The 22,800-nt window shown below is 36.6% G+C and overlaps 1 protein-coding gene across 2 annotated transcripts in view; it reads left to right on the forward strand.

Annotated features, from left to right (window-relative positions):
• LOC129003699 (annexin B10-like) overlaps nt 1-22,800 on the forward strand; it is a 53,615-nt gene that overhangs the window by 17,457 nt on the left and 13,358 nt on the right. For both annotated transcript variants that reach the window (XM_054432024.1, XM_054432084.1), the window contains exons 6-8: nt 10,326-10,398; nt 17,503-17,676; nt 19,235-19,416. In XM_054432024.1, the coding sequence (XP_054287999.1) occupies nt 10,326-10,398; nt 17,503-17,676; nt 19,235-19,416 (429 nt within the window). The remainder of the gene's footprint in view (nt 1-10,325; nt 10,399-17,502; nt 17,677-19,234; nt 19,417-22,800) is intronic.

Here is a 22,800-nt window from a genome sequence, read left to right on the forward strand (position 1 = left end):
ACATTCCAACCACTCTTCCATATCATCGACATCACACTCAGAACAACCCGCAATTTCCTTAGCCATGTTTACTAACTCCCCAACTGACGACAATTCCGGTTCGTCTTCATTAACGTTCAGCAGTTAGTTCTCGTTCTTTAGCTTGCTTTTCTAACTCGAGGTGCTCTGTTGTTGACGTACTATTGATTTTGTTCCAAGCCCGTTTAAGTGAAACACTTTTTAACCATGTTCCGAGAGTCTGCAATCATGTAGCAACAGTCTTTCAAGTTGATTTTTTTGTAAGAATCCAAAACTTGTTCTTCTTTGTTCTCTTCAGCTAGGAGCAATTTACGAAGCATCTGTTGTCTGTAAAGACGTTTTGTGCACTCAATTACACCCTGATCCATGGGCTGGAGCAGACTTGTCACGTTAGGAGGTAAAAAGAGACACTTAAATCTTCCCTTTTCTCTCACGAGAAGCTCCAGTGAAGGATGTGTTGGCGTATTGTCCATAATAAGTAAAACCTTACCCTTTTTTCCTGTTTAAATTTGTTAACTTGAGGAATAAAGGTTTTATCGTACCACTAAAAAAAATAGTGCTCTCCATCCAAGCATTCTTCTGATTAGTGTAGGTCACTGGTAAGTTGGCTACGTTCTTTAAAGCCCGCGGCTTCTTTGCTTTGCCGATCAATAATAAAGGAAGGCAACGGGTACCGGTAGAGTTAACGCAGTATAACGATGCTATATCTGTGCTAAGAAGTATCTATGTAAAACCTGTAAATGAAGTATATTCCAGACATAAACTATCTGCACGTCAGCAGCAACCTGAGTAGACTATTGACCAATATCTCCAGGCTTTAAAATTACTAAGTAAAGACTGTCAGTTTAACCCTTATAGTGCCAGGCGAGAAATAAAAGTAACGCTCAAAAAATGCCGATGATTTTTCCCGAAGGTCGCGCTAAAAATGCCGAGCGCGATCTGGCGGTTTTTAGGTTAAAATTTCGTAAAAATCGAATTTTCGATATTTCGACCAACGAAAATCGATGTATCGCATCTAGTAACTTTCGACTCAATGTTAATATATGGGTTAAAAGAATCCGAGTATCCATTCGGTTGTTATGACAACTGTTCGATCATTACGAAACGTCCGGTCAGCCGGACGTTGGCACTTTTGGCTCGTTCTAAAAACGTCCGGTCGGCCGGACGTCGGCACTTTTGGCTCGTTTTAAAAATGTCCGGTTCCCCGGACGTTGGCACTCAAAGGGTTAAAGCTGTCACAGCTGAAAAGAATAGGGATGATTATATCCGTGACACATTTATTGCTGGAATAAAATCTTCTGCAATTCGCCAGCGCTTACTAGAAAATGTTTCGTTGACACTAGATCAGGCATATAGTCAAGCCAGATCCCTAGAACTTGCACATGAGCAATCATTAGCTTTTCAATCTTTCCAATCTATAGTAAATGCAACTTCGTCCCAAGAAACTCAAGCGAGCAATCAGAATGTTGATGCAACTTCAAGCAGTTTAGAAAAGTGTTCTCTAGCTGCTGTGACTGAAAAATGTTTCTTTTGCGGTAATCTAAGACATCCTAGGGTCAAATGTCCAGCTAAAAATACAATTTTTCATAACTGTGGTAAACAGGGGCATTTTGCTAAGGTCTGCAGGGCAGGTAAACTACAAACCAAGCAATTGGATAAATCTAAAGAAGTAATGAACTCTATTGACCTAGCAGCTTGCCCGGTGGGTTAACAAAGAGTACAGTACAAGCCCTAGTTAATGGTAAATCTGTCTCTGCTTTGATAGATACGGGAAGCTCTCTAAGTTTTATAAACAAATCTACTGCTCTTAATTTAGGTATTCCTATAAAACCAGGTAGGGGTACTGTCTCAATGGCTACTACATCAATCACATCCGACATAACAGGTCAATGCAAAGTAAATCTTGTCATTCTTGATCACTTTTACAAGCAAGTTAATCTTTCATTGTTACCAGATCTTTGTGCAGATATAATTGTTGGACATGATATTTTGAAAAACCATGCAAGTATTAAAGTAGTCTTTGGTGGCAACAAGTCACAACTAACCGTATGTAGCGTGGCAGCCTCAACTGTAGAACCGGTATCTTTGTTTTCTAATTTAAAACCGGAATGTAAGCCAATCGCAATCAAGTATCATCGCCATAGCACCGATGATTTAAAGTTTATTGAAAACGAAGTAAGTAAATTGCTTAAAGATGATGTTATAGAGCCTAGTATGTCTCCATGGAGGGCTCAAGCATTAGTAGTTACTACTGAAAATCATAGATAAAGAATGGTCATTGACTACTCCAGGACTATAAATCGTTTTACATTACTGGACGCTTACCCACTACCTAGAATCGATGATATCGTTAACAAAGTTGCAAATTATGAGTTTTTCAGTACTATCGACTTGAAAAGTGCGTACCACCAAGTAAAGATAAGAACTGAAGAAAAGCACTACACAGCGTTTGAGGCCTGTGGTCAACTCTACCAGTTTAAGCATATCCCGTTTGGGGTCACTAATGGGGTGGCAGCATTCCAACGTGTAATTGACCAAGTTATCCGAACAGAACAGTTACAAGACACTTACGCCTATCTTGATGATGTCACAATCTGTGGAAAAACACAAGAACAACACGATATAAACTTAAAAAAGTTTATCGAAGCTGCATCCAAATACAACCTAACTATTAATAATGAGAAGTCTTCATTTTCACTGCAATCGATCAACTTGTTGGACTATCATATATCAAACAAAACTATCAAGCCTGACCCCAGTCGACTAGATCCTTTGAAAAATTTTCCTCCACCCAGAGACACCGCATCACTGAGGAGGACCCTTGGTATGTTTTCACATTATGCATCACTTATACCAGATTATGCTACCAAAGTGATTCCACTTGCGCGTACTACATTCCCTTTGTCCAAAGCAGGGCTCCAGTCTTTCGAAACTATAAAAAGTGAAATCATCGGATCTGTAGTAAGCTGCATTGACCCTGAAGCACAGTTCATCGTAGAAACTGATGCATCTGAGATTACCATTGCTGCTACTTTGACTCAATCGAACCGTCCAGTCGCATTCTTCTCAAGGATACTTTCTCCAGCAGAACAAAGACATTCAAGTGTCGAAAAAGAAGCACAAGCTATTGTGGAAGCACTGCGGAAATGGCGTCACTATTTGGTTGGTAAACATTTCAAGCTGATTACTGACCAGAGGTCGGTTTCTTTTACGTTCGATAACAACCGTCATGGCAAAGTGAAAAATGAAAAGATAATGAGGTGGAAACTGGAATTGTCGTGCTTTCATTATGATATTGTATATAGACCCGGTAAAGATAATATGGCTGCAGATGCCCTGACTAGAGTATGTTCTTCAATCCAAAATTGTTAAAGATGTAATTTATTCATATTATAATGTCCATAATAGTTATGTTAGAAAAGAACATAAAATGATGTTTCCTTGGCAACAGAGTTTAGTTGTTTGTTATATTTTGATGAAGTAAGATGTATACACAAATCTAAGTTTTTCATTCTATCAGTTTTACTATTAAATTAACTTAATTTTTGATCCACAAGACGACTTGTTATTTTAGACGATATTTCCAACATGGTAGCAGAACAGAGTGGTTAAATGAATTGAGAAGAAGTTAATAGAATAGTGAATGATGAGTAATGAAAAACAGATTGAAAAATTAAGAGGGACTGAGAATTTCACAACATGGAAAATAGTCATGAAGGTAATCTTAGAATGTGAAGGAGTTTATGGAATTGTTAGTGGAGAATTCGGAAAACCAACAGCAGGTACACCAAATTATGACGAAAAATTGGTAAATTGGTCAAAAAATGATGCAAAAGCCAGAAAATATATTGTTTTTTATCCCTTGAGACGAATCCTCTACTTAGAGTAAGCAATTGCTCTACAGGAAAAGAGATGTGGGAGAAACTTGTCCACATTTATGATGTCAAGTCAACTGAAAATATTGACATATTGAGAAATAAGTTCCATAACATTTCTTGGGAACCTACCCTTGGAATGAATGGTCATCTGGAAAAGTTTGACGAAATCCAAAACCAATTAACATTATACGGTAAGCCTATTAATGAAGACGATTTGTGTGCTCGACTCCTTCAAACTCTACCAAAGGAATATGATCACATATATGTGACTTGGCACGACTCACCAAGGGAGGTGAAGACATGGGACATTCTACAGAAGAAATGTCTCAACTTTGAATTACGTCTAAAGGACAGAGACGAGATGGATGTAGCAGTAGCCATGGTTTCCAAAATAAAAGTAAGTTCTAAACAGCCAAAATATATGGGAGCCAAAAATGCCAAAAAGGGAGACTTGCAAAAATTAGGAGCGATAAAATGTTTTTCATGTGGCAAAAATGGTCATCTATCTAAAAACTGTCGAACAGGTGTAATTTGTTTTAAGTGTCACACAAAAGGACATAAATCAAATGAATGTACCCGTGAGATTCAAAATGCTGCAATGATGACTCGATCAAATCTAGAGGTAGGCCTAATTGATAAGTCATTTTTCAGTGAATGTGACAACTGGCTTGTTGACAGTGGTGCTTCTCACCATGTGACAAACCGCAGGGACTGGTTCGCCACTTACAAACCATTTGATACTCCTAAAAAGATGGACAGTGCTCGCCAAGGTGTTCATATTCAGGCCTTGGGGTCAGGAAAAATAGACGTTATGGTTTTTGATGGTAAACAGTGGACTTACAGGTATTTCGATGATGTTTGGTACTGTCCTGATGTTGCTTGTAACTTATTCTCTGTGAGGAAAGCAGGTGAAAAAGGCATTCACCAGACTGTGAAAAACAATGGTAAGTCATGGGTGTTTTCTCAAAATGGAACAATCATTGCTTTGGCTATATTTAATACAGCTAATCAATTGTATAATATGGTTGTTAAGGTCATTCCACCAAAAGAATCATGTTTTATTTTGAAGAAAATAAACAATAACGATGATAAACACTACTTTAACATTGAAGAGATTAGCAATGATATCGAGCATGATCCCCTTGACAGTAGGCAATCACTTCTAAATGATGAGACCAGAAATCAGCTTGTTGACAGTAATCAGGACAATATATTCCATGAAGAAGAGCAAGATATTGTGTATCCAGGAACCAATGATACTGATGAGCAAAACATGTTGTGTCCTAGTGATGATAACACTATTCCAGGTGATATATTACAAGAGGAGACTTATAACCTGAGAAAACGTGATGGAATAAAAATACCTATGAGATATAGAGATGATTCTGTCATGTGTGTCAGTGACAGAGATAAAAATGAGCTTTTGGCTTCTGCAATACTTACAAACGAAGTACCGGAAAATTATGATGAAGCAATTAGATCTGAGCATGTCGTCGATTGGAAATCCGCTATGGATGAAGAAATAAATTCATTAATAAAAAATAAAACTTATGATTTGGTTGATCAACCAAAAGGAAGAAAAGTCATCGATAATCGCTGGGTATTTGCACTAAAAACAAATTCTGAGAACGAGATCATTCGTTACAAGGCGCGTTTGGTCGCAAAAGGATTTACTCAGCGTCCTGGTATTGATTATGGTGACACTTTCAGCCCTGTAGCTCGGTTTAAGACGATGCGAACTATGTTAGGCTATTCAGTTCAGTACAATCTTGCTATCAAACAGTTTGATGTTAAAACAGCATTTTTGAATGGCAATCTTGATGAGACTATTTGGAAGAGTAAGCTTCAACGGTGTGTTTCCCAATCTTCAATGGAAGCAGAATATGTTGCCGCTAGCGAGACCTGTAAATCCCTTCGTCTTGTGAAAGAGATTGGCGCAATTGAAGAAAAGTCTATTCCTATACTACATGTGGACAATCAAAGTGTGATTAAACTTATGAACAATCCAATGTTCCACGATCGCTCTAAACATATTGAGACTCGATACCATTATGTTCGACAGTTGGTCTCTGGGAAACAGATCACTGTCAGATACATTCCAACAGAAGAACAAACCTCTGATATTTTAACAAAGGGCTTATCATCATTGAAACATGTTAAAATGAAAACTTTCATTGGGATGGTGATCTCTTAACTAAAACTTATTTTTCTAAAATGTATTATGGACATTACGGGGGTGTGTTAAAGATGTAATTTATTCATATTATAATGTCCATAATAGTTATGTTAGAAAAGAACATATGATGTTTCCTTGGCAACAGAGTTTAGTTGTTTGTTATATTTTGATGAAGTAAGATGTATACACAAATCTAAGTTTTTCATTCTATCAGTTTTACTATTAAATTAACTTAATTTTTGATCCACAAGACGACTTGTTATTTTAGACGATATTTCCAACAAAAATCAAGAAAAACTGTTGATTGATTTACATGCGAATCTATGTCATCCAGGTGTGACACGTTTGTACCACTGGGTTCAAAGTAAAAACTTGCCCTACTCGATTGATGAAATCAGACGAATAACAAACTCCTGCAATGTATGTGCTGCTGTGAAGCCTAGATTCTTCAAACACAAAGGGATTTTGATTGAAGCCACTTCTGCATTTGAACGACTGAATATCGATTTCAAAGGCCCGCTGCCTTCATCAAGTCGAAACCGTTACTTATTAGTAATAGTAGACGAGTTTTCACGGTTCCCTTTCGCTTTCCCTTGTTCAGACATGTCATCGTCAACAGTTAAGTCGAAACTAAAAACATTATTTTCTACTTTTGGGGTTCCTAGTTACATACATTTGACAGAGGAACATCATTTCTGAGCCAAGACTTAAAAAGCTACTTGAACTCACTTGGAATCTCAACTAGTAGAACCACTGCTTACAATCCAGCAGGTAATGGGCAAGTTGAAAGGTATAACGGCATTCTATGGAAAACAATTGAACTGGCGTTGAAATCACTTAACTTAGAAATAAACCAATGGGAGACAGTTTTATAGGATGCCCTCAGCTCAATGAGATCATTACTTTGCACAGCCACAAATCAAACTCCTCACGAGCGTATGTTCTTACATCCACGTAGATCTGGGAACAATGGTGTTTCAGCTCCTTCATGGCTTCTCAATTCCAGCCCTGTCTACTTGAAGAGATTCAATCGTACGTCCAAGTATGAGCCACTTGTTGAAGAGGACCAACTTCTTCACGGGAATGCCGAGTATGCTCATGTTAAAGTTGCCTGATGGAAGATAAACTACCGTGTCTACACGTCATCTTGCTCCGGTTGGTGAGTACCAAACCGACATAGAGCAAACCGATTTTGAGAGTGATGAAAATATTCTATTACCCACTTCTCAACCTGAACCTGAATACTTTCCTAGTCCATCATAAACACAGAACCAAGAAGATGAAATGAATACTACTGCCGAAAATTTACAACCTAGACAAGAAGCTTCTAGAGGAGAGAACCATAACACATATCCGAGAAGAAGTTTCAGAAGCAGAGGACCTCCTAATTATTTAAATGACTACGTTCATTAACATTAGGGAGGAAGAATGTAGTAAAAATAATTTATAAATAAAAAACTTTTTTAAACAAAATGTTTTTAAACGCCCTAAAAAGTAGAAAATAATTTACAAATAATTTATAAATATGTTGAGAGAGTATAAATACTTGTACGATTTAAAACGAAAAACGTTGGGTGCATGCAATTAATTGATAATAATACATTAGTTCAGTTGGTGAAGGTAATTGTAAACTATCTATTGCATGCGCCCCACGTTTTTCGTTTTAAATCGTACAAGTATTTATACTCTCTCAACATATTTATAAATTATTTGTAAATTATTTTCTACTTTTTAGGGCGTTTAAAAACGTTTTGTTTAAAAAAGTTTTTTATTTATAAATTATTTTATACTTTTAGCGAATTTCCCATATAGGGAATAAGCTATTACCGTAGTACTCATGGTAAGACCTGGACGCGGGCCCGATTTTTTTTTTCGTTTTGAGGTCCCTAGAGGCCAAAAACACCATCCATTCAAATTCATATATACATATATATATATATTTATATATATATGTGTCCGTTAGCACGATAACTCGAGCAAAAATGATCCGATTTTAATGAAATTTGGTACAAACGTGTAAACCTACGTTTATTCAAACGAGTTCGCGATCCAGCATGATCGGACCATGGAAACGGGGGTTTACGGGGGGTTTTATTGGGTAAAAATAGGTTTTTCCCATTTTTGACCCAAAAACATAAAATTTAGCAATTTCTTTCCAAACCATTTTGTAGAGCTTAAAAAAACAAATAATTTAGTATATTGAAGCGTTATTATGCGCCTAATGGTTACGGAGAAAATTCCAAAAAATTTTAAATTTAAAATTCCCATGTTTATGAACATATTTTGATCAAATTTGGAAAATGTTTTTATTTCTTACTAACTATTAACATTTTACAAAAAAAAAGTTTTACTCTCCCTGATGCAGCAAACCTAAGTACTTGTTAAACTAATTCTATTTAAATCGGGAATAAATGTTATATTTTTAAGTAGACATTTCAGTGTAAATCAAATCAGTCAAATGGAAATTCGCTTAGTCTGCAGGTTTGCTGCGGCGGGGGTATTTAGTTTTAATGTGTGTGCATGTTCAATCTATTTCAAGCGTCTATATCAGATTAAGACAGAGGCATGTGGGAAATCTAAGGTTTATTTGAGTTTCTTTGCATATAATTATGTATTAGATTGCATGTATGGCCTACCTACTAACTATAAATATATCAATCTATTTGATTCATTGTTTACTTTATAGAATACTAAATAAATAACAAATGACATTATTAACAAACTCCTTTATATCTGCAATCAGATTGTTTATCTTTATTTTGAAATGTTTGTTTGTATAAAGAATCTCTTGGGATCAGAACCTGTACCTCTTATTTTGAACTGTCAAATTTAAGTATTTACAGCTGACATAAATTAGTTGATATATTTACATCCTTTCAAAATACAAACATGAAAAATTTGGAAGCCCATGGGGCGTAGCCCAAGGGAAATATGAAAATTAAATGATATAATATCACATTGTCATGCATTTGTGAGCTATGTTTCAAATTTCAAGGCTCTAGCTTATCGGTTACATCGTTTAAAATTGATATCAAAATTTGTAGGAAAGCGAGCTAATAAAAACGAGCCCATGGGGCGTAGCCCGAAAGGAAATATGAAAATTAAATGATGTAATATTGCAATGTCATCCATTTGTGAGCTATGTTTCAAATTTCAAGTCTCTAGCTCATCGGGAAGTATCAAAATTTGCAAGAAATCGATTTAATAAAAACAAGCCCATGGGGCGTAGCCCAAGGGAAATATGAAAATTAAATTGTATAATATTGCATTGTCTTCCATTTGTGAGATATGTTTCAAGTTTCAAGTCCCTAGCTCATCGGGAATTTAGTATAAAATCGGTTACAAAATTTGTAGCGGACAAGAAAGCGACCTAATAAAAACGTTTTAATAACATGTGTCTTCAATTCTTTATTATTGTTTTGTTGTGTTTGTAAACAAGTCCATTATAATTCAATGTAATATTGTTCAAGTTATTAAAAACCTTTCTAAAGGTAATAAAAGTTCTTTTTCATTCATTCTTACTCTCATTACAGTCGTCAGAAGAATAAACTACATAGGCAAACCTCCTCTTGTTTGTTTTCTCTGTGGCCAAAACGGCTTATTTCGCACTGGTAGAGTCGCATCTTAGATATGGCTTGACAGTGTGGGGAGGAACTTCAACAAAAAATATGAATCGAATTCTTGTCCTTCAAAAGAAAGCCATAAGAGCCCTCGCCAACCTTGTCCCACCACAGACTTGCAGATTAGCATTCGCAAACCTAGGAATCCTCACAGTGGTGTCTCTCTACATACTTGAAACCATAATAAAGTATGTGAATGGAATAAACCCCCCAAGAAACCAAGACCTGCACCACTACAACACCCGTCATGGCTCCAAATTTGCACTACCAGTTCACCGAACAACTCTTTGGGAGAAAAAACCTTCCTACACCGGCTGCAAGCTGAGGAACCATCTACCTGACTACCTGAGAGACCTGACTGGCAACAAGCTACACCAGGAGTTGAAGAAGTGGCTAATCGCAAGACCCTTCTAGTCAATAAAGGAATTTTATGAAAATTATGGAAATTAACATGAACAATTCACTATTGTATTGACACTATTGTAATTCTTAACGAATTATCAATAAAGAATATTGTATTGTATTGTATTGTATTGTAAACCGATGTCCGGTTAAAAGGTGTCCGGATAAGAGGGAGTCTACTGTATACCTATTTAGTTAATTTTACCTAAACATATTTTGTCCATTGTGTAGGCTGTGAGGAATCCTCCCGGTCATGTCACTCCAGAGAAGGCTAAGGAACAAGCTGAGGCTCTTTATGCTGCAGGTAATTAGTGGTTCTTAATAATATTATTGTATCCTTAAAACTTAAGCTAACTAAACTTCCAGAATAACTTCAATGCATTTTTTTTTTTACTTACAGGTCATATTTTAATTGTGAAGACAACATTAAAATGTCTAAGATACACCTTTGTAAGTAACTTTTGTTAAAAAAAAATTCCCAGTTAGGGAATAAGCTATTACCGTAAGTCTCATGGTAAGATCCAGGACCGTTTTGCTTTTTTGTCTTGATGTCCCCAGAGGTCACAATCATATACGCATACCAAAATTAGAACAGGCATACCCATCATATAATAATGGATGATCATTGTTGTCTGGTCATAAATGTTTATTAAAATGGTGAGTGAAACCTACATGATAATAGTCTGGGCGTCGACCCATTGTAATTCACGATGACCTGGAAATTTGGGTGGACAAAGGTTTTTTGATTGATTCTGATTCAGTTTTTTGCGCTGATTACGAATCTGCCGGGTGCCACCTTGGCACCCTTGGGCAAACGCCGCCATATTGGAAAAATGGCGGCCAAAATTGGTTTTTCGATAAATACTCGAAAACGGTTAGTTTTAGAAATATTTATGTGGAGACATAAAATGTAGAGCGTAAAATTTTACACAAAAATGATATCTGCACATTTTTTTGTAAACCTCACGGTTTAAGTACAATTTTTTTAAATAGAGGTTATTATTAACATAAAGTTGTAATTTAGTGTCAATTCCAATGACATATTACATTCGTTCTTCAAAAAAACAGAATTATATTATGTAATACACATTTGTACAAGTAACCTTTATTAAAAGTAATTTGTTACTGCCAACCAGCACCCCTCAGTAACCCACCCCCGTGGCCTCTTGATGCTATTTCTGTCTGCGTGAGTCACTGGCGGGTGCAGTGGCGCAATCAGTCTACAATAAAGTGTCTAATACAGTTGTGATAGTTTGCTTGGTGTACAAGTTTATATGTGCCGGTAGTTGGATATTGGATATAATGGATACTTTGGTTCGAAATTACTAAGGTAAGTTATCTTAAAATTAGACTTTTATGTTAATGCATCATGTCATTTCTTTACCGTGCTTATAACCGTGCTTTACCTGTCAACTGCATAGGTCTAGCTATAGGCCTAGATAAATACAATGATAATACTACTTACTTTTTACTCTTTTAGGTATTTAATTGGCAAGCTGTAATATTAGTTAGCATAGTAATATTAGTTAATAATGTTAGGTTCCATTATGATACATTATTTATTATTATAGGCATATACCTGAAATTGGAAAATAAAAACATATCGATTATTATACCGAATGATTTTCTATTTAAAAGTATACATAGTATGGTGTGGCGAAACTTTACCTTTGCTCCCCCCCTCCCCCCAATAACGCCAACCCCGACGAAAAACCCCTAGATCCGGCACAGTATATGTTTGTAAAACGTCTTTAAAAATGTTATTAAATGTTTAAACAACATGTTAATTAAACTTTATTAACGCTAATTGATGTGTTATGTTCTAGATTGGAACAATGAATTGAAAACCGTACGATAATGACAGAAAATAGAAGTGCATTAGAGGATGAAAATTTACCTCAAAGGGAAGAGTCTTGCCTTTTTAACTGCGGAAAAAATGGACAGTTAATAAGTGGAGGCCCTGTAAGAGTCCGATCAATAAAATCAGCTAGTACTGAACGACAAGATAATTTGTTCACAAACTTGGATGAAAATGTACCCGTTTATTTTCATAAATCTTGTGTTTCCTCATACACGTCAAAGACCCACATACAGCGTGCAGTTAAAAACATTAGCCCGTCCGTAGTTCCTCCACCACCTAAGCGTTTGAAAAGGTCAGATATACAGAGCTTTGATTTTAAACTAAATTGCCTGTACTGTGGAGAAAAATGTTTAGAAATTGATCCCAAACATCCCGACCGATGGCGGCCATATTCTCAAATCCGAACTGTTGATAGACCGAACAAGCCCACTCTACAACAATTAATTTTAGAAAAGTGTGAGTTAAGGCAAGATGATTTTTCCAATAAAATTAAAGTTAGAATCAATGGCGTTATTGGAGATCTACATGCAGCTGATGCACGTTATCATAGGGATTGCCATAATGCTTTTTTGCACCAAAAACAAAGACCAATAAGCTACACAAACACAAATCTTAGTTGTGAAGATACAATTTTGAAATCAATTATAAATATAATGAAAGAAGACCCATCACGCGTTTGGAACTCAATAGAGCTTTTTGATTTATATAAATGCCAGGGGGGGTCAAACATAACACGTAAAACTCTGGTAAAAAAAATTACAGATTTAGTTGGACCTAGCTTGATTGTGTTATCTTCTCCTGGAAATGCTAACATCGTTGCTTTTAAAAATCAAATGCCATTTGCGATGAAACTGACATTATCTGACGAAGACGAAGAATGTAGTTTTGGAAACGTAGTGAAGAAAATTGAATCAGAAACTGTATCACGCACAGTTAACAGAGACAGTTATGAAACCAAATTAAATTATGATACCGTTGAATCTAATATCAGCAAGACATTGTCATTTTTAAAAGAGCTTGGTATAACCGGTCTACCTTCCTTGATGATAGGTAATATTGTTTCTTCTATATTGACTAAACAAAGCACCACACTTCAAATATCATTATCATTACTTCTAAATAAGAAGAAACTGATAAATGAACTACACAAATTTGGTGTAACATGTACATACAGTGAAGCTCGGCGGTTTAAAGCATCAGCGGCTGCTGCAGCTAGTAAAAATCCAATGTTAAGGGGTTTAAGAGACTGCAAAGATGGATTTGTGCAAGCTGTTGGTGACAATTTTGACACATCCTTATCTACACAGAATTGCTTGCGCCAAACCCACAGCATGGCTCTACTTATGACTCAAGTTGAAACATCAAGTGACAACTCTAATACCAATCCAGATATACCAAGGTTAAGTAATAAATCTATGAAGGACACTCTGGGCAACCCTGTAAAGATCTATAGATATAAAGGTCCTAAAAAACCTCCAATGCCAAAATCTGCAAGCTTAAAAACTGTGCAATCATTAGCATTTCTTGCATCACAGGCATTTTCTGTTTGGGAAGGCAGTCAATCAGATTTCAGCTTTTTAAAGTCAATTACGTTAAATCCACTTGAGACACCGGAATACAGTGGTTACAACACAAGAGAAAAACGCCTAACACACTGTCAAGTAATGCCTCAAACAAATGCTATTTACACACCTCTTATTGACATGACCCCATCTGATCCAGACACTGTAATAACATCAATGTACGAGGTTAAAAGATTAACTGGCTTGACTGGTCAAGAATATACAGTGTTTACTAATGACCAACAAATATACAATAACTGTGGGAATCCAATGGGCATATCCTTCCCAGTTCAAACATTTTGTCCCCAGATTAGGTGGCATGCACATGCTAATGTCATTTGTTGGATGTGTTGGCAAACTGATGGGGGAAACAGGTCTAGTGGAGATAATGCAGTCAGCATTTGGAGGAGTAAACCAAATGTTACTAGGGAAGAGGTTTCCTCAGAACGTCAGAGCTCTCAGGCTCGTAGCTGAAGAAACGTTGCGATCTATTCTTGAAACAGATTCTGTGGAAAGTTATGAAGACTTAATCAAAGTTTTGGATGAAAGAGCTATCCAAAGTAAAACAACACGTTTGTGGTATGATTGCCTTATTAAGCCAGTATTCATTATGATGCTGTTCATTAGAGCAGAAAGAGAAGGAAATTGGCCTTTGCATCTTTGGGCTGCTGAGTCAATGCTGAAGTATTTCTACAGTGCAGGCCATTGGAATTATTTGCGGTCTGCTGTCGTATATGTAAACCAAATGTCAAGTTTACCAAAAGACCTTCATAGAAATATGATGGAAAATGGAAATTTTGTAATGAGGCATCAAAAAGGGATTTGGAACGGCATGTGGTCTGATATGTTCATAGAGACAACTTATATGAGATACGGGAAAGGTGCAGGTGGTTTGATTGGTATAACAACACAACCAAAAACAGTAAACACTTGGGCCCTTAGCCTTCACACAGTAAGCCAATTAGTAAAAGGTGTTGGTGATTTAAAAAGTAGTAGCAACACAATTGACGCAACTCAACACAAGGAAGAAAACAAGTCTAGAATTAAATCAGACTTAGAGGATCGACAGAAAATACGTAACAAACTACAAACGTGTATTCACCCTCTTCACTCGGATGAACATCCCAACGGACTAGTCAACATTGTCACTGGATCTATTGCACCAGATAAGGTTAATGTGGACAATGCCTTGGAATTGGGTGAAATAGGACTAAAAGATTTCAAAGAAAGTTTACCAGATGGTTTTTACACGCCTTTGAAACACAAAGTTATAACAATGCAATCTATGAAAAATGGGGTTAAAATCGGCGAAACTGTTGTATTTGACACTGCTCTTATCTACAGCCGTGTAAGTGCATTGCTCTTATCACGCGACCTATCAATTGAACAAGTTTTGCGCTACGAGCTTTCACCAGTCCCGTGTAGTATGTTTGAAAACAACGGAAACATGCGAACATGTGGTAAAAAAAGCGTGTTAAAAGAAAAGCTTGCTTGCCTGACTTCTACTAGATTAATCAACCCTGCAGATGTTGTAGTAATTGACGGGTGTGCGATAATGTGGGTTGTCAATTGGCCATCTTCAGGCACTGTTCAAGACTTGATAAGCAACATTTATGACTATATATACCAGTACCTTGAACATAGCAATGTATACTTGTCTTTGATAGGTATTTTGATTTTAGCATTAAATCTGCAACAAGACAATCAAGAAAGAAAGGTGTATGTAAGAACTTCCAACTTCATTTGAACACAGTTCTCCCTCCAAAGAATGTGGTTCTTAACAATGAGAACAACAAGGTCCAACTTATTGATCTACTTTGCCAAGAAATTGTTACAAAATGCAGGGTTGCTAAATTGAACCACCAATTGAATGTAACTGGTAGAGACCCAGTACCATTGTCAATATGCCAGGGTACCGTTATTCCACTGACTCATTTAAAATCAACGCACGAGGAGGCTGATGTAATAATGGTTCAACAGGTAATTAGTGCTGCAAAGCTACCTGACACTAAGCGAATAATGGTAATATGTGACGATACAGATGTATTTCTTTTACTCTGTCACTATTATAAAATGAAAATAATGACATGTGAACTGTACCAAACATCTACCAACCAAACACGAGAGACAAACGATCGATATTGGGAAAACTGTTCAAACCCATGAATTGGTTATTCCTAAACTATTATGTGCGCATGCGGTATCTGGTTGCGACACTGTGCCTTATTTGTATGGCCTAGGTAAAGCTACTGTTCTAAAGAACCTGAATGAAATATCTTTTGACAGTTTTGGTAAAGACGGAGCTAGTACAGAGCAGATTGTAAAGGAAGGAACTACGCTAATAGCAGCCTGTTATGGAGTAAGGACTGCAACCACTATGTCTGATGTTCGTGTTGCTGTTTGGGCAAGGAGGACTGGCAGCATTAGAACTACTGCTCCACCCCTTAAGTCACTTCCCCCTACAACGGAGGCATTTATTGAGAATATGAAACGAGCCCATCTTCAGGTAATGCATTGGTATTCAGTTGATGATTCTGACCCTCCTAACATCGATCCTACAATGTTCGGATGGGAAAAAGACAAAAAGATGAAGAGTTTGAAACCCATCGCCTTGCCCAAAGGCATTGAGGTTGCTCCAGCTGAAGTCCTAAACATTATAAAGTGCAACTGTAGTTCTCAAAAACCTTGTTCATCTACCAAGTGTTCTTGTTCTGGGAAACTGCCTTGCACAATATTTTGCAAATGCTATGGCAAAGAGTGTCTGAACCAACAAACTAGAATAAGAAATGAGCTGCTTCAGGAAGAAGACATTTCTTACAATGACATATAAGTCTTTGACAGTATTTTCATGGTTTCTCAGTTGTATGTAACTTCATTATTTAATTTAACTTAAATATAAATTTGTAACTGTACATGCATTTTTCTTTTTTTATCACACCAATAAGTAACTATCAAGTAATGTGCTGTAATAGTTGCTTAAAATAAACCGGGAGATTCTCGCTGTACCTGCAGATTGAGGCAATACGAGAATGTGCAGTGTATTTGGTAAGGGGCAAGTGTGGTAGGTGGGGGGAGGGGGGGTGGCCTTTGAAGGCAATAATAAGAACTATTTATAACAAAGGTTACTTGTAAAAATGTGTATTGCATAATATAATTCTGTTATTTTTAAGATTAAATGTAATATGTCATTGGCATTGACACTAAATTACAACTTTATGTTAATAATAACTTCAATTTCACAAAATTGTGCTTAAACCGTTAGGTTTACAAGAAAATGTGCAGATATCGTTTTTGTGTAGAATTTTACGCTCTACATTTTATGTCTCCACATAAATATCTCTAAAACTAACCGTTTTCGAGTATTTATCGAAAAACCAATTTTGGCCGCCATTTTTCCAATATGGCAGCGTTTGCCCAAGGGTGCCAAGGTGGCACCCGGCAGATTCGTAATCAGCGCAAAAAACTGAATCAGAATCAGTCAAAAAACCTTTGTCCACCCAAATTTCCAGGTCCCCCTAGCTGACGCCCAGACTATAATAGTAATTGAATAATGCTTATTGAGATTCCTAGATCAAGCGGGAAGAGGGTAAAAGGTTAATTACTAAGATTTAAAAACTTAAAAAAACAACACAGTTTTTTTCACAATGATGAATGAATTTCACTATGAAATGTGATAGTTAAAGGTTGTTATACGTCGTTTTAAAACTTATTTAATGAGGACATTTTTTAAAATATTTGATATTTTTAGTGGAGTTCTCCAACCTAGAAATAAAGCTCAGAGTCTTAATTGAGTTTTTGTCTCAGTTACTTTTATGAAAAAGCCCCCATGCAAAGAAATAAGCTAAACTGGTACAGTATTTACCACAGACAGCCAGATAAGACTAAGAAGAGCAATACCTACAATTTCTTTGCCAACTTTCTTTTTGTAAAGTGATTTATATCTCAGTAGTTTTTTACCATGTTAAATTTTTATATCTTTTAACAGGAGAAGCAAAACTGGGCACCAATGAGGAAGTTTTTAATAAGATTATGGCGCACGAAAGCTATGAACAACTGAGACTTGTGTTTGATGAGTACAAGAATGTCTCAGGACGGACAATCGAACAGGCAATCAAGGATGAGCTGGGGGGACCTCTGCATGATGCTATGATGGCAGTCAGTAAGTTTAACCTTGTGACTGTTATAGTTGAAATATAGAAAACTGGATTGGGTAACCCAACTACATGTAGAACCACAATTGACTGGGGCCGGATCAATCAGGGGGCGGATCAATCGGGAGGCGGATTAACCCTGGTCAATAGATGCATCTTAAATTAGGTTACATAACCTCATTGTCCAAGAAAAATATGTACCTTAAAGCTACTCGTTTAGGAGTTACAGCTTAAGAAAAAAATACTTCCGGTGTACATTTTGCATCATGTAGCTCCTGAACAAGATTAGAGTGAAAATGTGAAGAGTAAATAAGTCTTAAAATTACATCTACATCATAAAATACACAGTTTTCCACTTTTTAAGGTTGCATTTTTTTTAAATAATGATATCAATATTTTTTATGTATTTTATGTATTTTTTTGGAATGTAGATGAAATTTTAAGACCTATTTACTCTTCGCTTTCGTACACCGGAAATAATTTTTACATGATAATATATAGGGTGTTCCATAAGAAATTTCAAAGTTGGCCACCATGTTGGAAAATAGTGGCTGAATTTCAAAAAAACTAAATTCATATTTTTAACGGCCACAAAAAATAAAATAATGTCCCCTATATAAACTTTCTCTAATTCTTACCATTTTCAATATCCCAATAGGGGCCCTCCTTGTGTTGATCGCCCTGTGAAAATCAATCCAGGCAAATGGAAATTCGCTTAGTCGGCAGGTTTGCTACAGCGGGGTTATTTTATTGTTAGGCAAGGAATCAGGCACAGAAGTATACACAAGGTGTATTCGGAGAAAGTCCAGTTAAAAAAAAACTTTTCAACAGGCACATTTTTGAAACATGTTCTTTTCATATGGATGAAAATATCTCAAACTGTTTATCATCATAAGGGTTTTTGAGAGGATCGCAGGCTTACCTGAATGGTAAAGAGTTCACACTGGCACAGGAAACACAAAACTTGATTTTAACATATGCTATGATTCTTTGTTTTGTTTACATTTACGTCATTATTTTGTAACCGTCATGGCAACCCATAAGGCCAATGTTAAAATTAAATTAAAATAATTTGTATAATTTAGGTTAGGTCTGACTATATTCTTTGTAAACAATTTACATTTTACAGAATAAAGAAGTTTTGAATTTGAATTTGACTGGGACGGGTGGCGTCGTCCTGTAATCCAGCTACTAGGAGGTCACAAATTGTGGATATTTATAGGCATGCACTGTGGATGCGATACTCTCCAGTGTGGATTAACGTCCGCACGGGTGAGTACTACTACTATCCGCAGTACTATCCTGAAAATTAGACCAATTCATAATTACCAAGGCAAAAATGTGGTTCGGATTCCACTATAAACTGTAGGTCCCTTAGTTGCCATTAGCTGTATGGGCTATTAATTAACAGCTGTGTCTAAGGAATGTCGGCCTTAGTCACTAACAAGACTACAAGATCGCGCCACTCATCCTACACTCATCCCCATTCATACTTGGCTTAAAATACCTACTTTGTATGGTCGCCATTTCATAGAACAGTATAAACAGTACAGTATTTGGTTACAGTTCAATGCGTTCAGAACCCCTTGACGTTTTATGCCAAGCAGCTGCAGAATGCTATGGCAGGATTGGGAACTAATGACACTACCTTGATCCGTATCATCGTCAGTCGCTGTGAAATTGACCTTGGAAACATCAAGAAGGAGTATGAACGGCTTTACGGAAAAACATTGGAAAGTGTTGTTAAGGTTGGTATTGTTGGTTTTCGTTTTAATTTACAGATTTGCTTTCATTGAAGATGTAGGAGATATGATGTGGTGAAACCTTTTATTTACTTTGAGACTGTGGCGGCTTGTCCATAGGAGCACATGAACACGTGAACCCCCAATGAAATAGAGCACAAACAACAATTATAACACCTGTTTCTAGTCAGTATATCATTGGTCTATTAATTAGTAAATTTTAACATGAAACGCCAAAACAAGATACGTCGGCGTAACTGTAGCGCATGCAATTTGAGTGCGGCAGTAAGCACAAACACTCGGCGCTGTCCTACCAGCTGCACAGCTCCTGCCTTGCCATACAAATGGACGGGGTAAATTTTGTACCAATGGAGGGGAGATCGCTTCAATCCCAGCAAAGCTTATGGGGAGCTGCCTTAGAGCGCTCTCATTGGCTGATAGATGCACAAGTGACATGTTAGTCACTTGTTGATCTGTCACTTTACTTCACTAGTTCACCGTGTCACTCGCTACACTACCTTAGTCTGTGTCAGTAGTTGTCTGCTTCGAATAAAGTGTTTAGGGCTACAAAATGATGCAATGTAACCAGATGTGTTCATGTTTTAGAATAATAACAAGCTGCTATACCCGTGCTTTGCAACGGGAAGAAAATGTGACCTAGAAAGCTAAAGTGGTGCTGATGTGTGTTTTAAAATACAGCAACTCTATGATTTAGTTTGAAAATATAAACTGATTTAAAAGCGTAAACCTACTACTTACTTTCAAACCTCTACTTTTGATGTTAATAGATCCCTAAGAATATGACAACATACCTTAGTGTAGCAATAACATAAATTATTGCTTCATATTGATGCTTTGTGAATGGCAAGTTTTACCATTTTCTTCAATTTGATTCAAGCCTCTTCACATGTAGCTTAAAATATAAATTAAAAATTAAACTTTTAGCAATACTTTACAAAACGTATACAACCTCACTTTAAACCCAAACATAACCCTCCTGAATCTACATAAAGCATCACAAACATCTTATTCGAGTAAATAAACAAACACCAGTTCATTGTAATGACCAGCTGTTTCATTAACTAAAATAAATTAAATCATGTAAACATTGGAAGCATGCCAGGCGTAGCCCTTTGGAAATAAGCCTGTGGGGCAGAGCCCTTAGGAAATTCGTCCATATCAATACTTTTTGGCAAATCTACACAATCTAAGCTTCATTTTGATGTGCCATATGCCTATATTTTTACTTGGTAAGTGACCTTAACCGTTTACATAAAATTTGATTGTATCACTTTAATAATATAATAGATTATGGTGCTCAGTTATACTTCAATTTTATACTATAAAAAATATACCGGTACTATTAAAATGTACAACAAATATTGTTTGGAAATTTATCATTGGAATAAAAATTGAGTCAAAGAGTATACTAGTATAAAGTATACTAGATATTTAAAGTACAATCACTCTAAAAAACTCTTCAGCGGCTGTTTGAAATTTACGAAATTAACATCGCTCTTATGGCGGGCAAAACCAAGATGGCCGTTAGCTTCCATGGACTCCCCTGGAGAACAATTCAAAACGACAAAGAACATTTCTAATCCCACAGTATACTAGATATTTAAATTGTAATTACTTTGGTGTTTGAAAACATATTTTTGGCCGATAAATAACTCTTCAGCAGCTGTTTGAAATTATCCAAGATGGCCGCTAGCCTCTAAGGACTCTTAAGAGCCTTATTATGCGCGGCCACTTGAGTGGCTCGCCACCGCGACTACCTAAGGGCTACTTTTAGCGGGCCACGTTATCATATGGATGGAGCTTATTAAGCGACGTGACAGCGGTGGCGAGGCACGCGACAGTCACCATGACTTGCCACCCCAGTCACGCACCCTCTCTACTGGTGGCGAGCCCGAGCGACTGTCATGTCACAAGCGGGCCATGTTCTCATATGCTTCTTATTACGTGCCGCCACAGCTGCGGGCCACAGCACCTCGCTCACTCCCTACCTTGCCTTAGTCACAATTTTTTTGTCAAAATTGTATTATATTTATGGTTATATTAGTGTCAAAACTATTATATTTACTTTATGGTAAGTGCCAGCCTCTCCTTAGATGAAATAAAATTATTCACATTCTTGTGGGATACAGATCAAATTATTCACATTCTTGTGGGATACAGATAAATCACCGTCTATTTTTTCTAAAAGGTAAAAAAAGTTATCACATCCAAATAAAAAAAAAAAAAACTTGTCATACTCTCTGAGATCATCATAAAAAAAATATGTGAAAAATACTCCTTTTGAAGGTCTTTCTTTTAGTAACGGATGGACTCCATTCCAATACTTTTGTTTCACCTACGCTTACGACTCTTAAGTAAAAGTAGAATAAATACTTCATCTTCTTTACTACTTGACTACTTTATCATTCACACTGAAAAACTGCATACAAGTCTATAAAACTTGGCGCAACCTCGCCACACTTGTCACTACCCTTAGCCATACCCAAGCCAATGAGCAGTCGCGGTCGCAAGCCACTTAAGTGGCCTCGGATAATAAGGCTCTTAAGAGTCCTCTGAGGCTAGCGGCCATCTTGGATAGTTTCAAACAGCTGCTGAAGAGTTATTTATGGTCCAAAAATATGTTTTCAAACACCAAAGTAATTACAATTTAAATATCTAGTATACTGTGGGATTAGAAATGTTCTTTGTCGTTTTGAATTGTTGAATTGTAAGATGCACCACGGAAAGGAGTTTGTGAGTGTAGACGCAAAATTTGAGAAAACCCCAAAGGAAAAATTCATATCCGCTGAAATCTGGTGACCTTAGGGCCACAGAATATAACAAAAAATCAGATAACTAGTGATGTGTCTATACCAAAATTTATCGATACCGATACCTGAAAAATCGATTCTCGATACCGATACTATTTTTTTACCAAATTTTCTGAATGGATTAGTTATACCACCCCAACCTCTGTCTTTATGTCCTTCCTTTAAGTATTTTTTAGGTAATGGGGTGTTTTTCAAGTAAAACAAAAATGTGTGCAGCAATAATACATTCCAACTAGCCAATTTAAGCTTAAAACCCTACTAAACACATTAAAAACTAGCATATTAAAAATGAAGATCTAACAACAACAAAAATTATATTATATAAGTATGCTAGCCTGACATTTTCAGTCAAGCCAAACTCAAGGTAACATCTTGATATCATCTTTGTCTTCTGGAATCACAAGACAAAGATGCAAATTCCAAAATATCTTCCTCAATTACAGAAACATCTTGCTGCACGCAACGTCGAGCTAGCCCAACTGAAACTGAACCAAGTCATGCACGTTGTAAATGCCTGGGTGACTGATCATGGTCTGACCCTCGCTCTGAGCAAGACAGA

The sequence above is a fragment of the Macrosteles quadrilineatus genome, unplaced genomic scaffold (assembly GCF_028750875.1).
Source record: "Macrosteles quadrilineatus isolate MER2022 unplaced genomic scaffold, UCM_ALF_1.0 Scaffold_1__1_contigs__length_201487025, whole genome shotgun sequence".
NCBI classification, from domain to species: Eukaryota; Metazoa; Arthropoda; class Insecta; order Hemiptera; family Cicadellidae; genus Macrosteles; species Macrosteles quadrilineatus.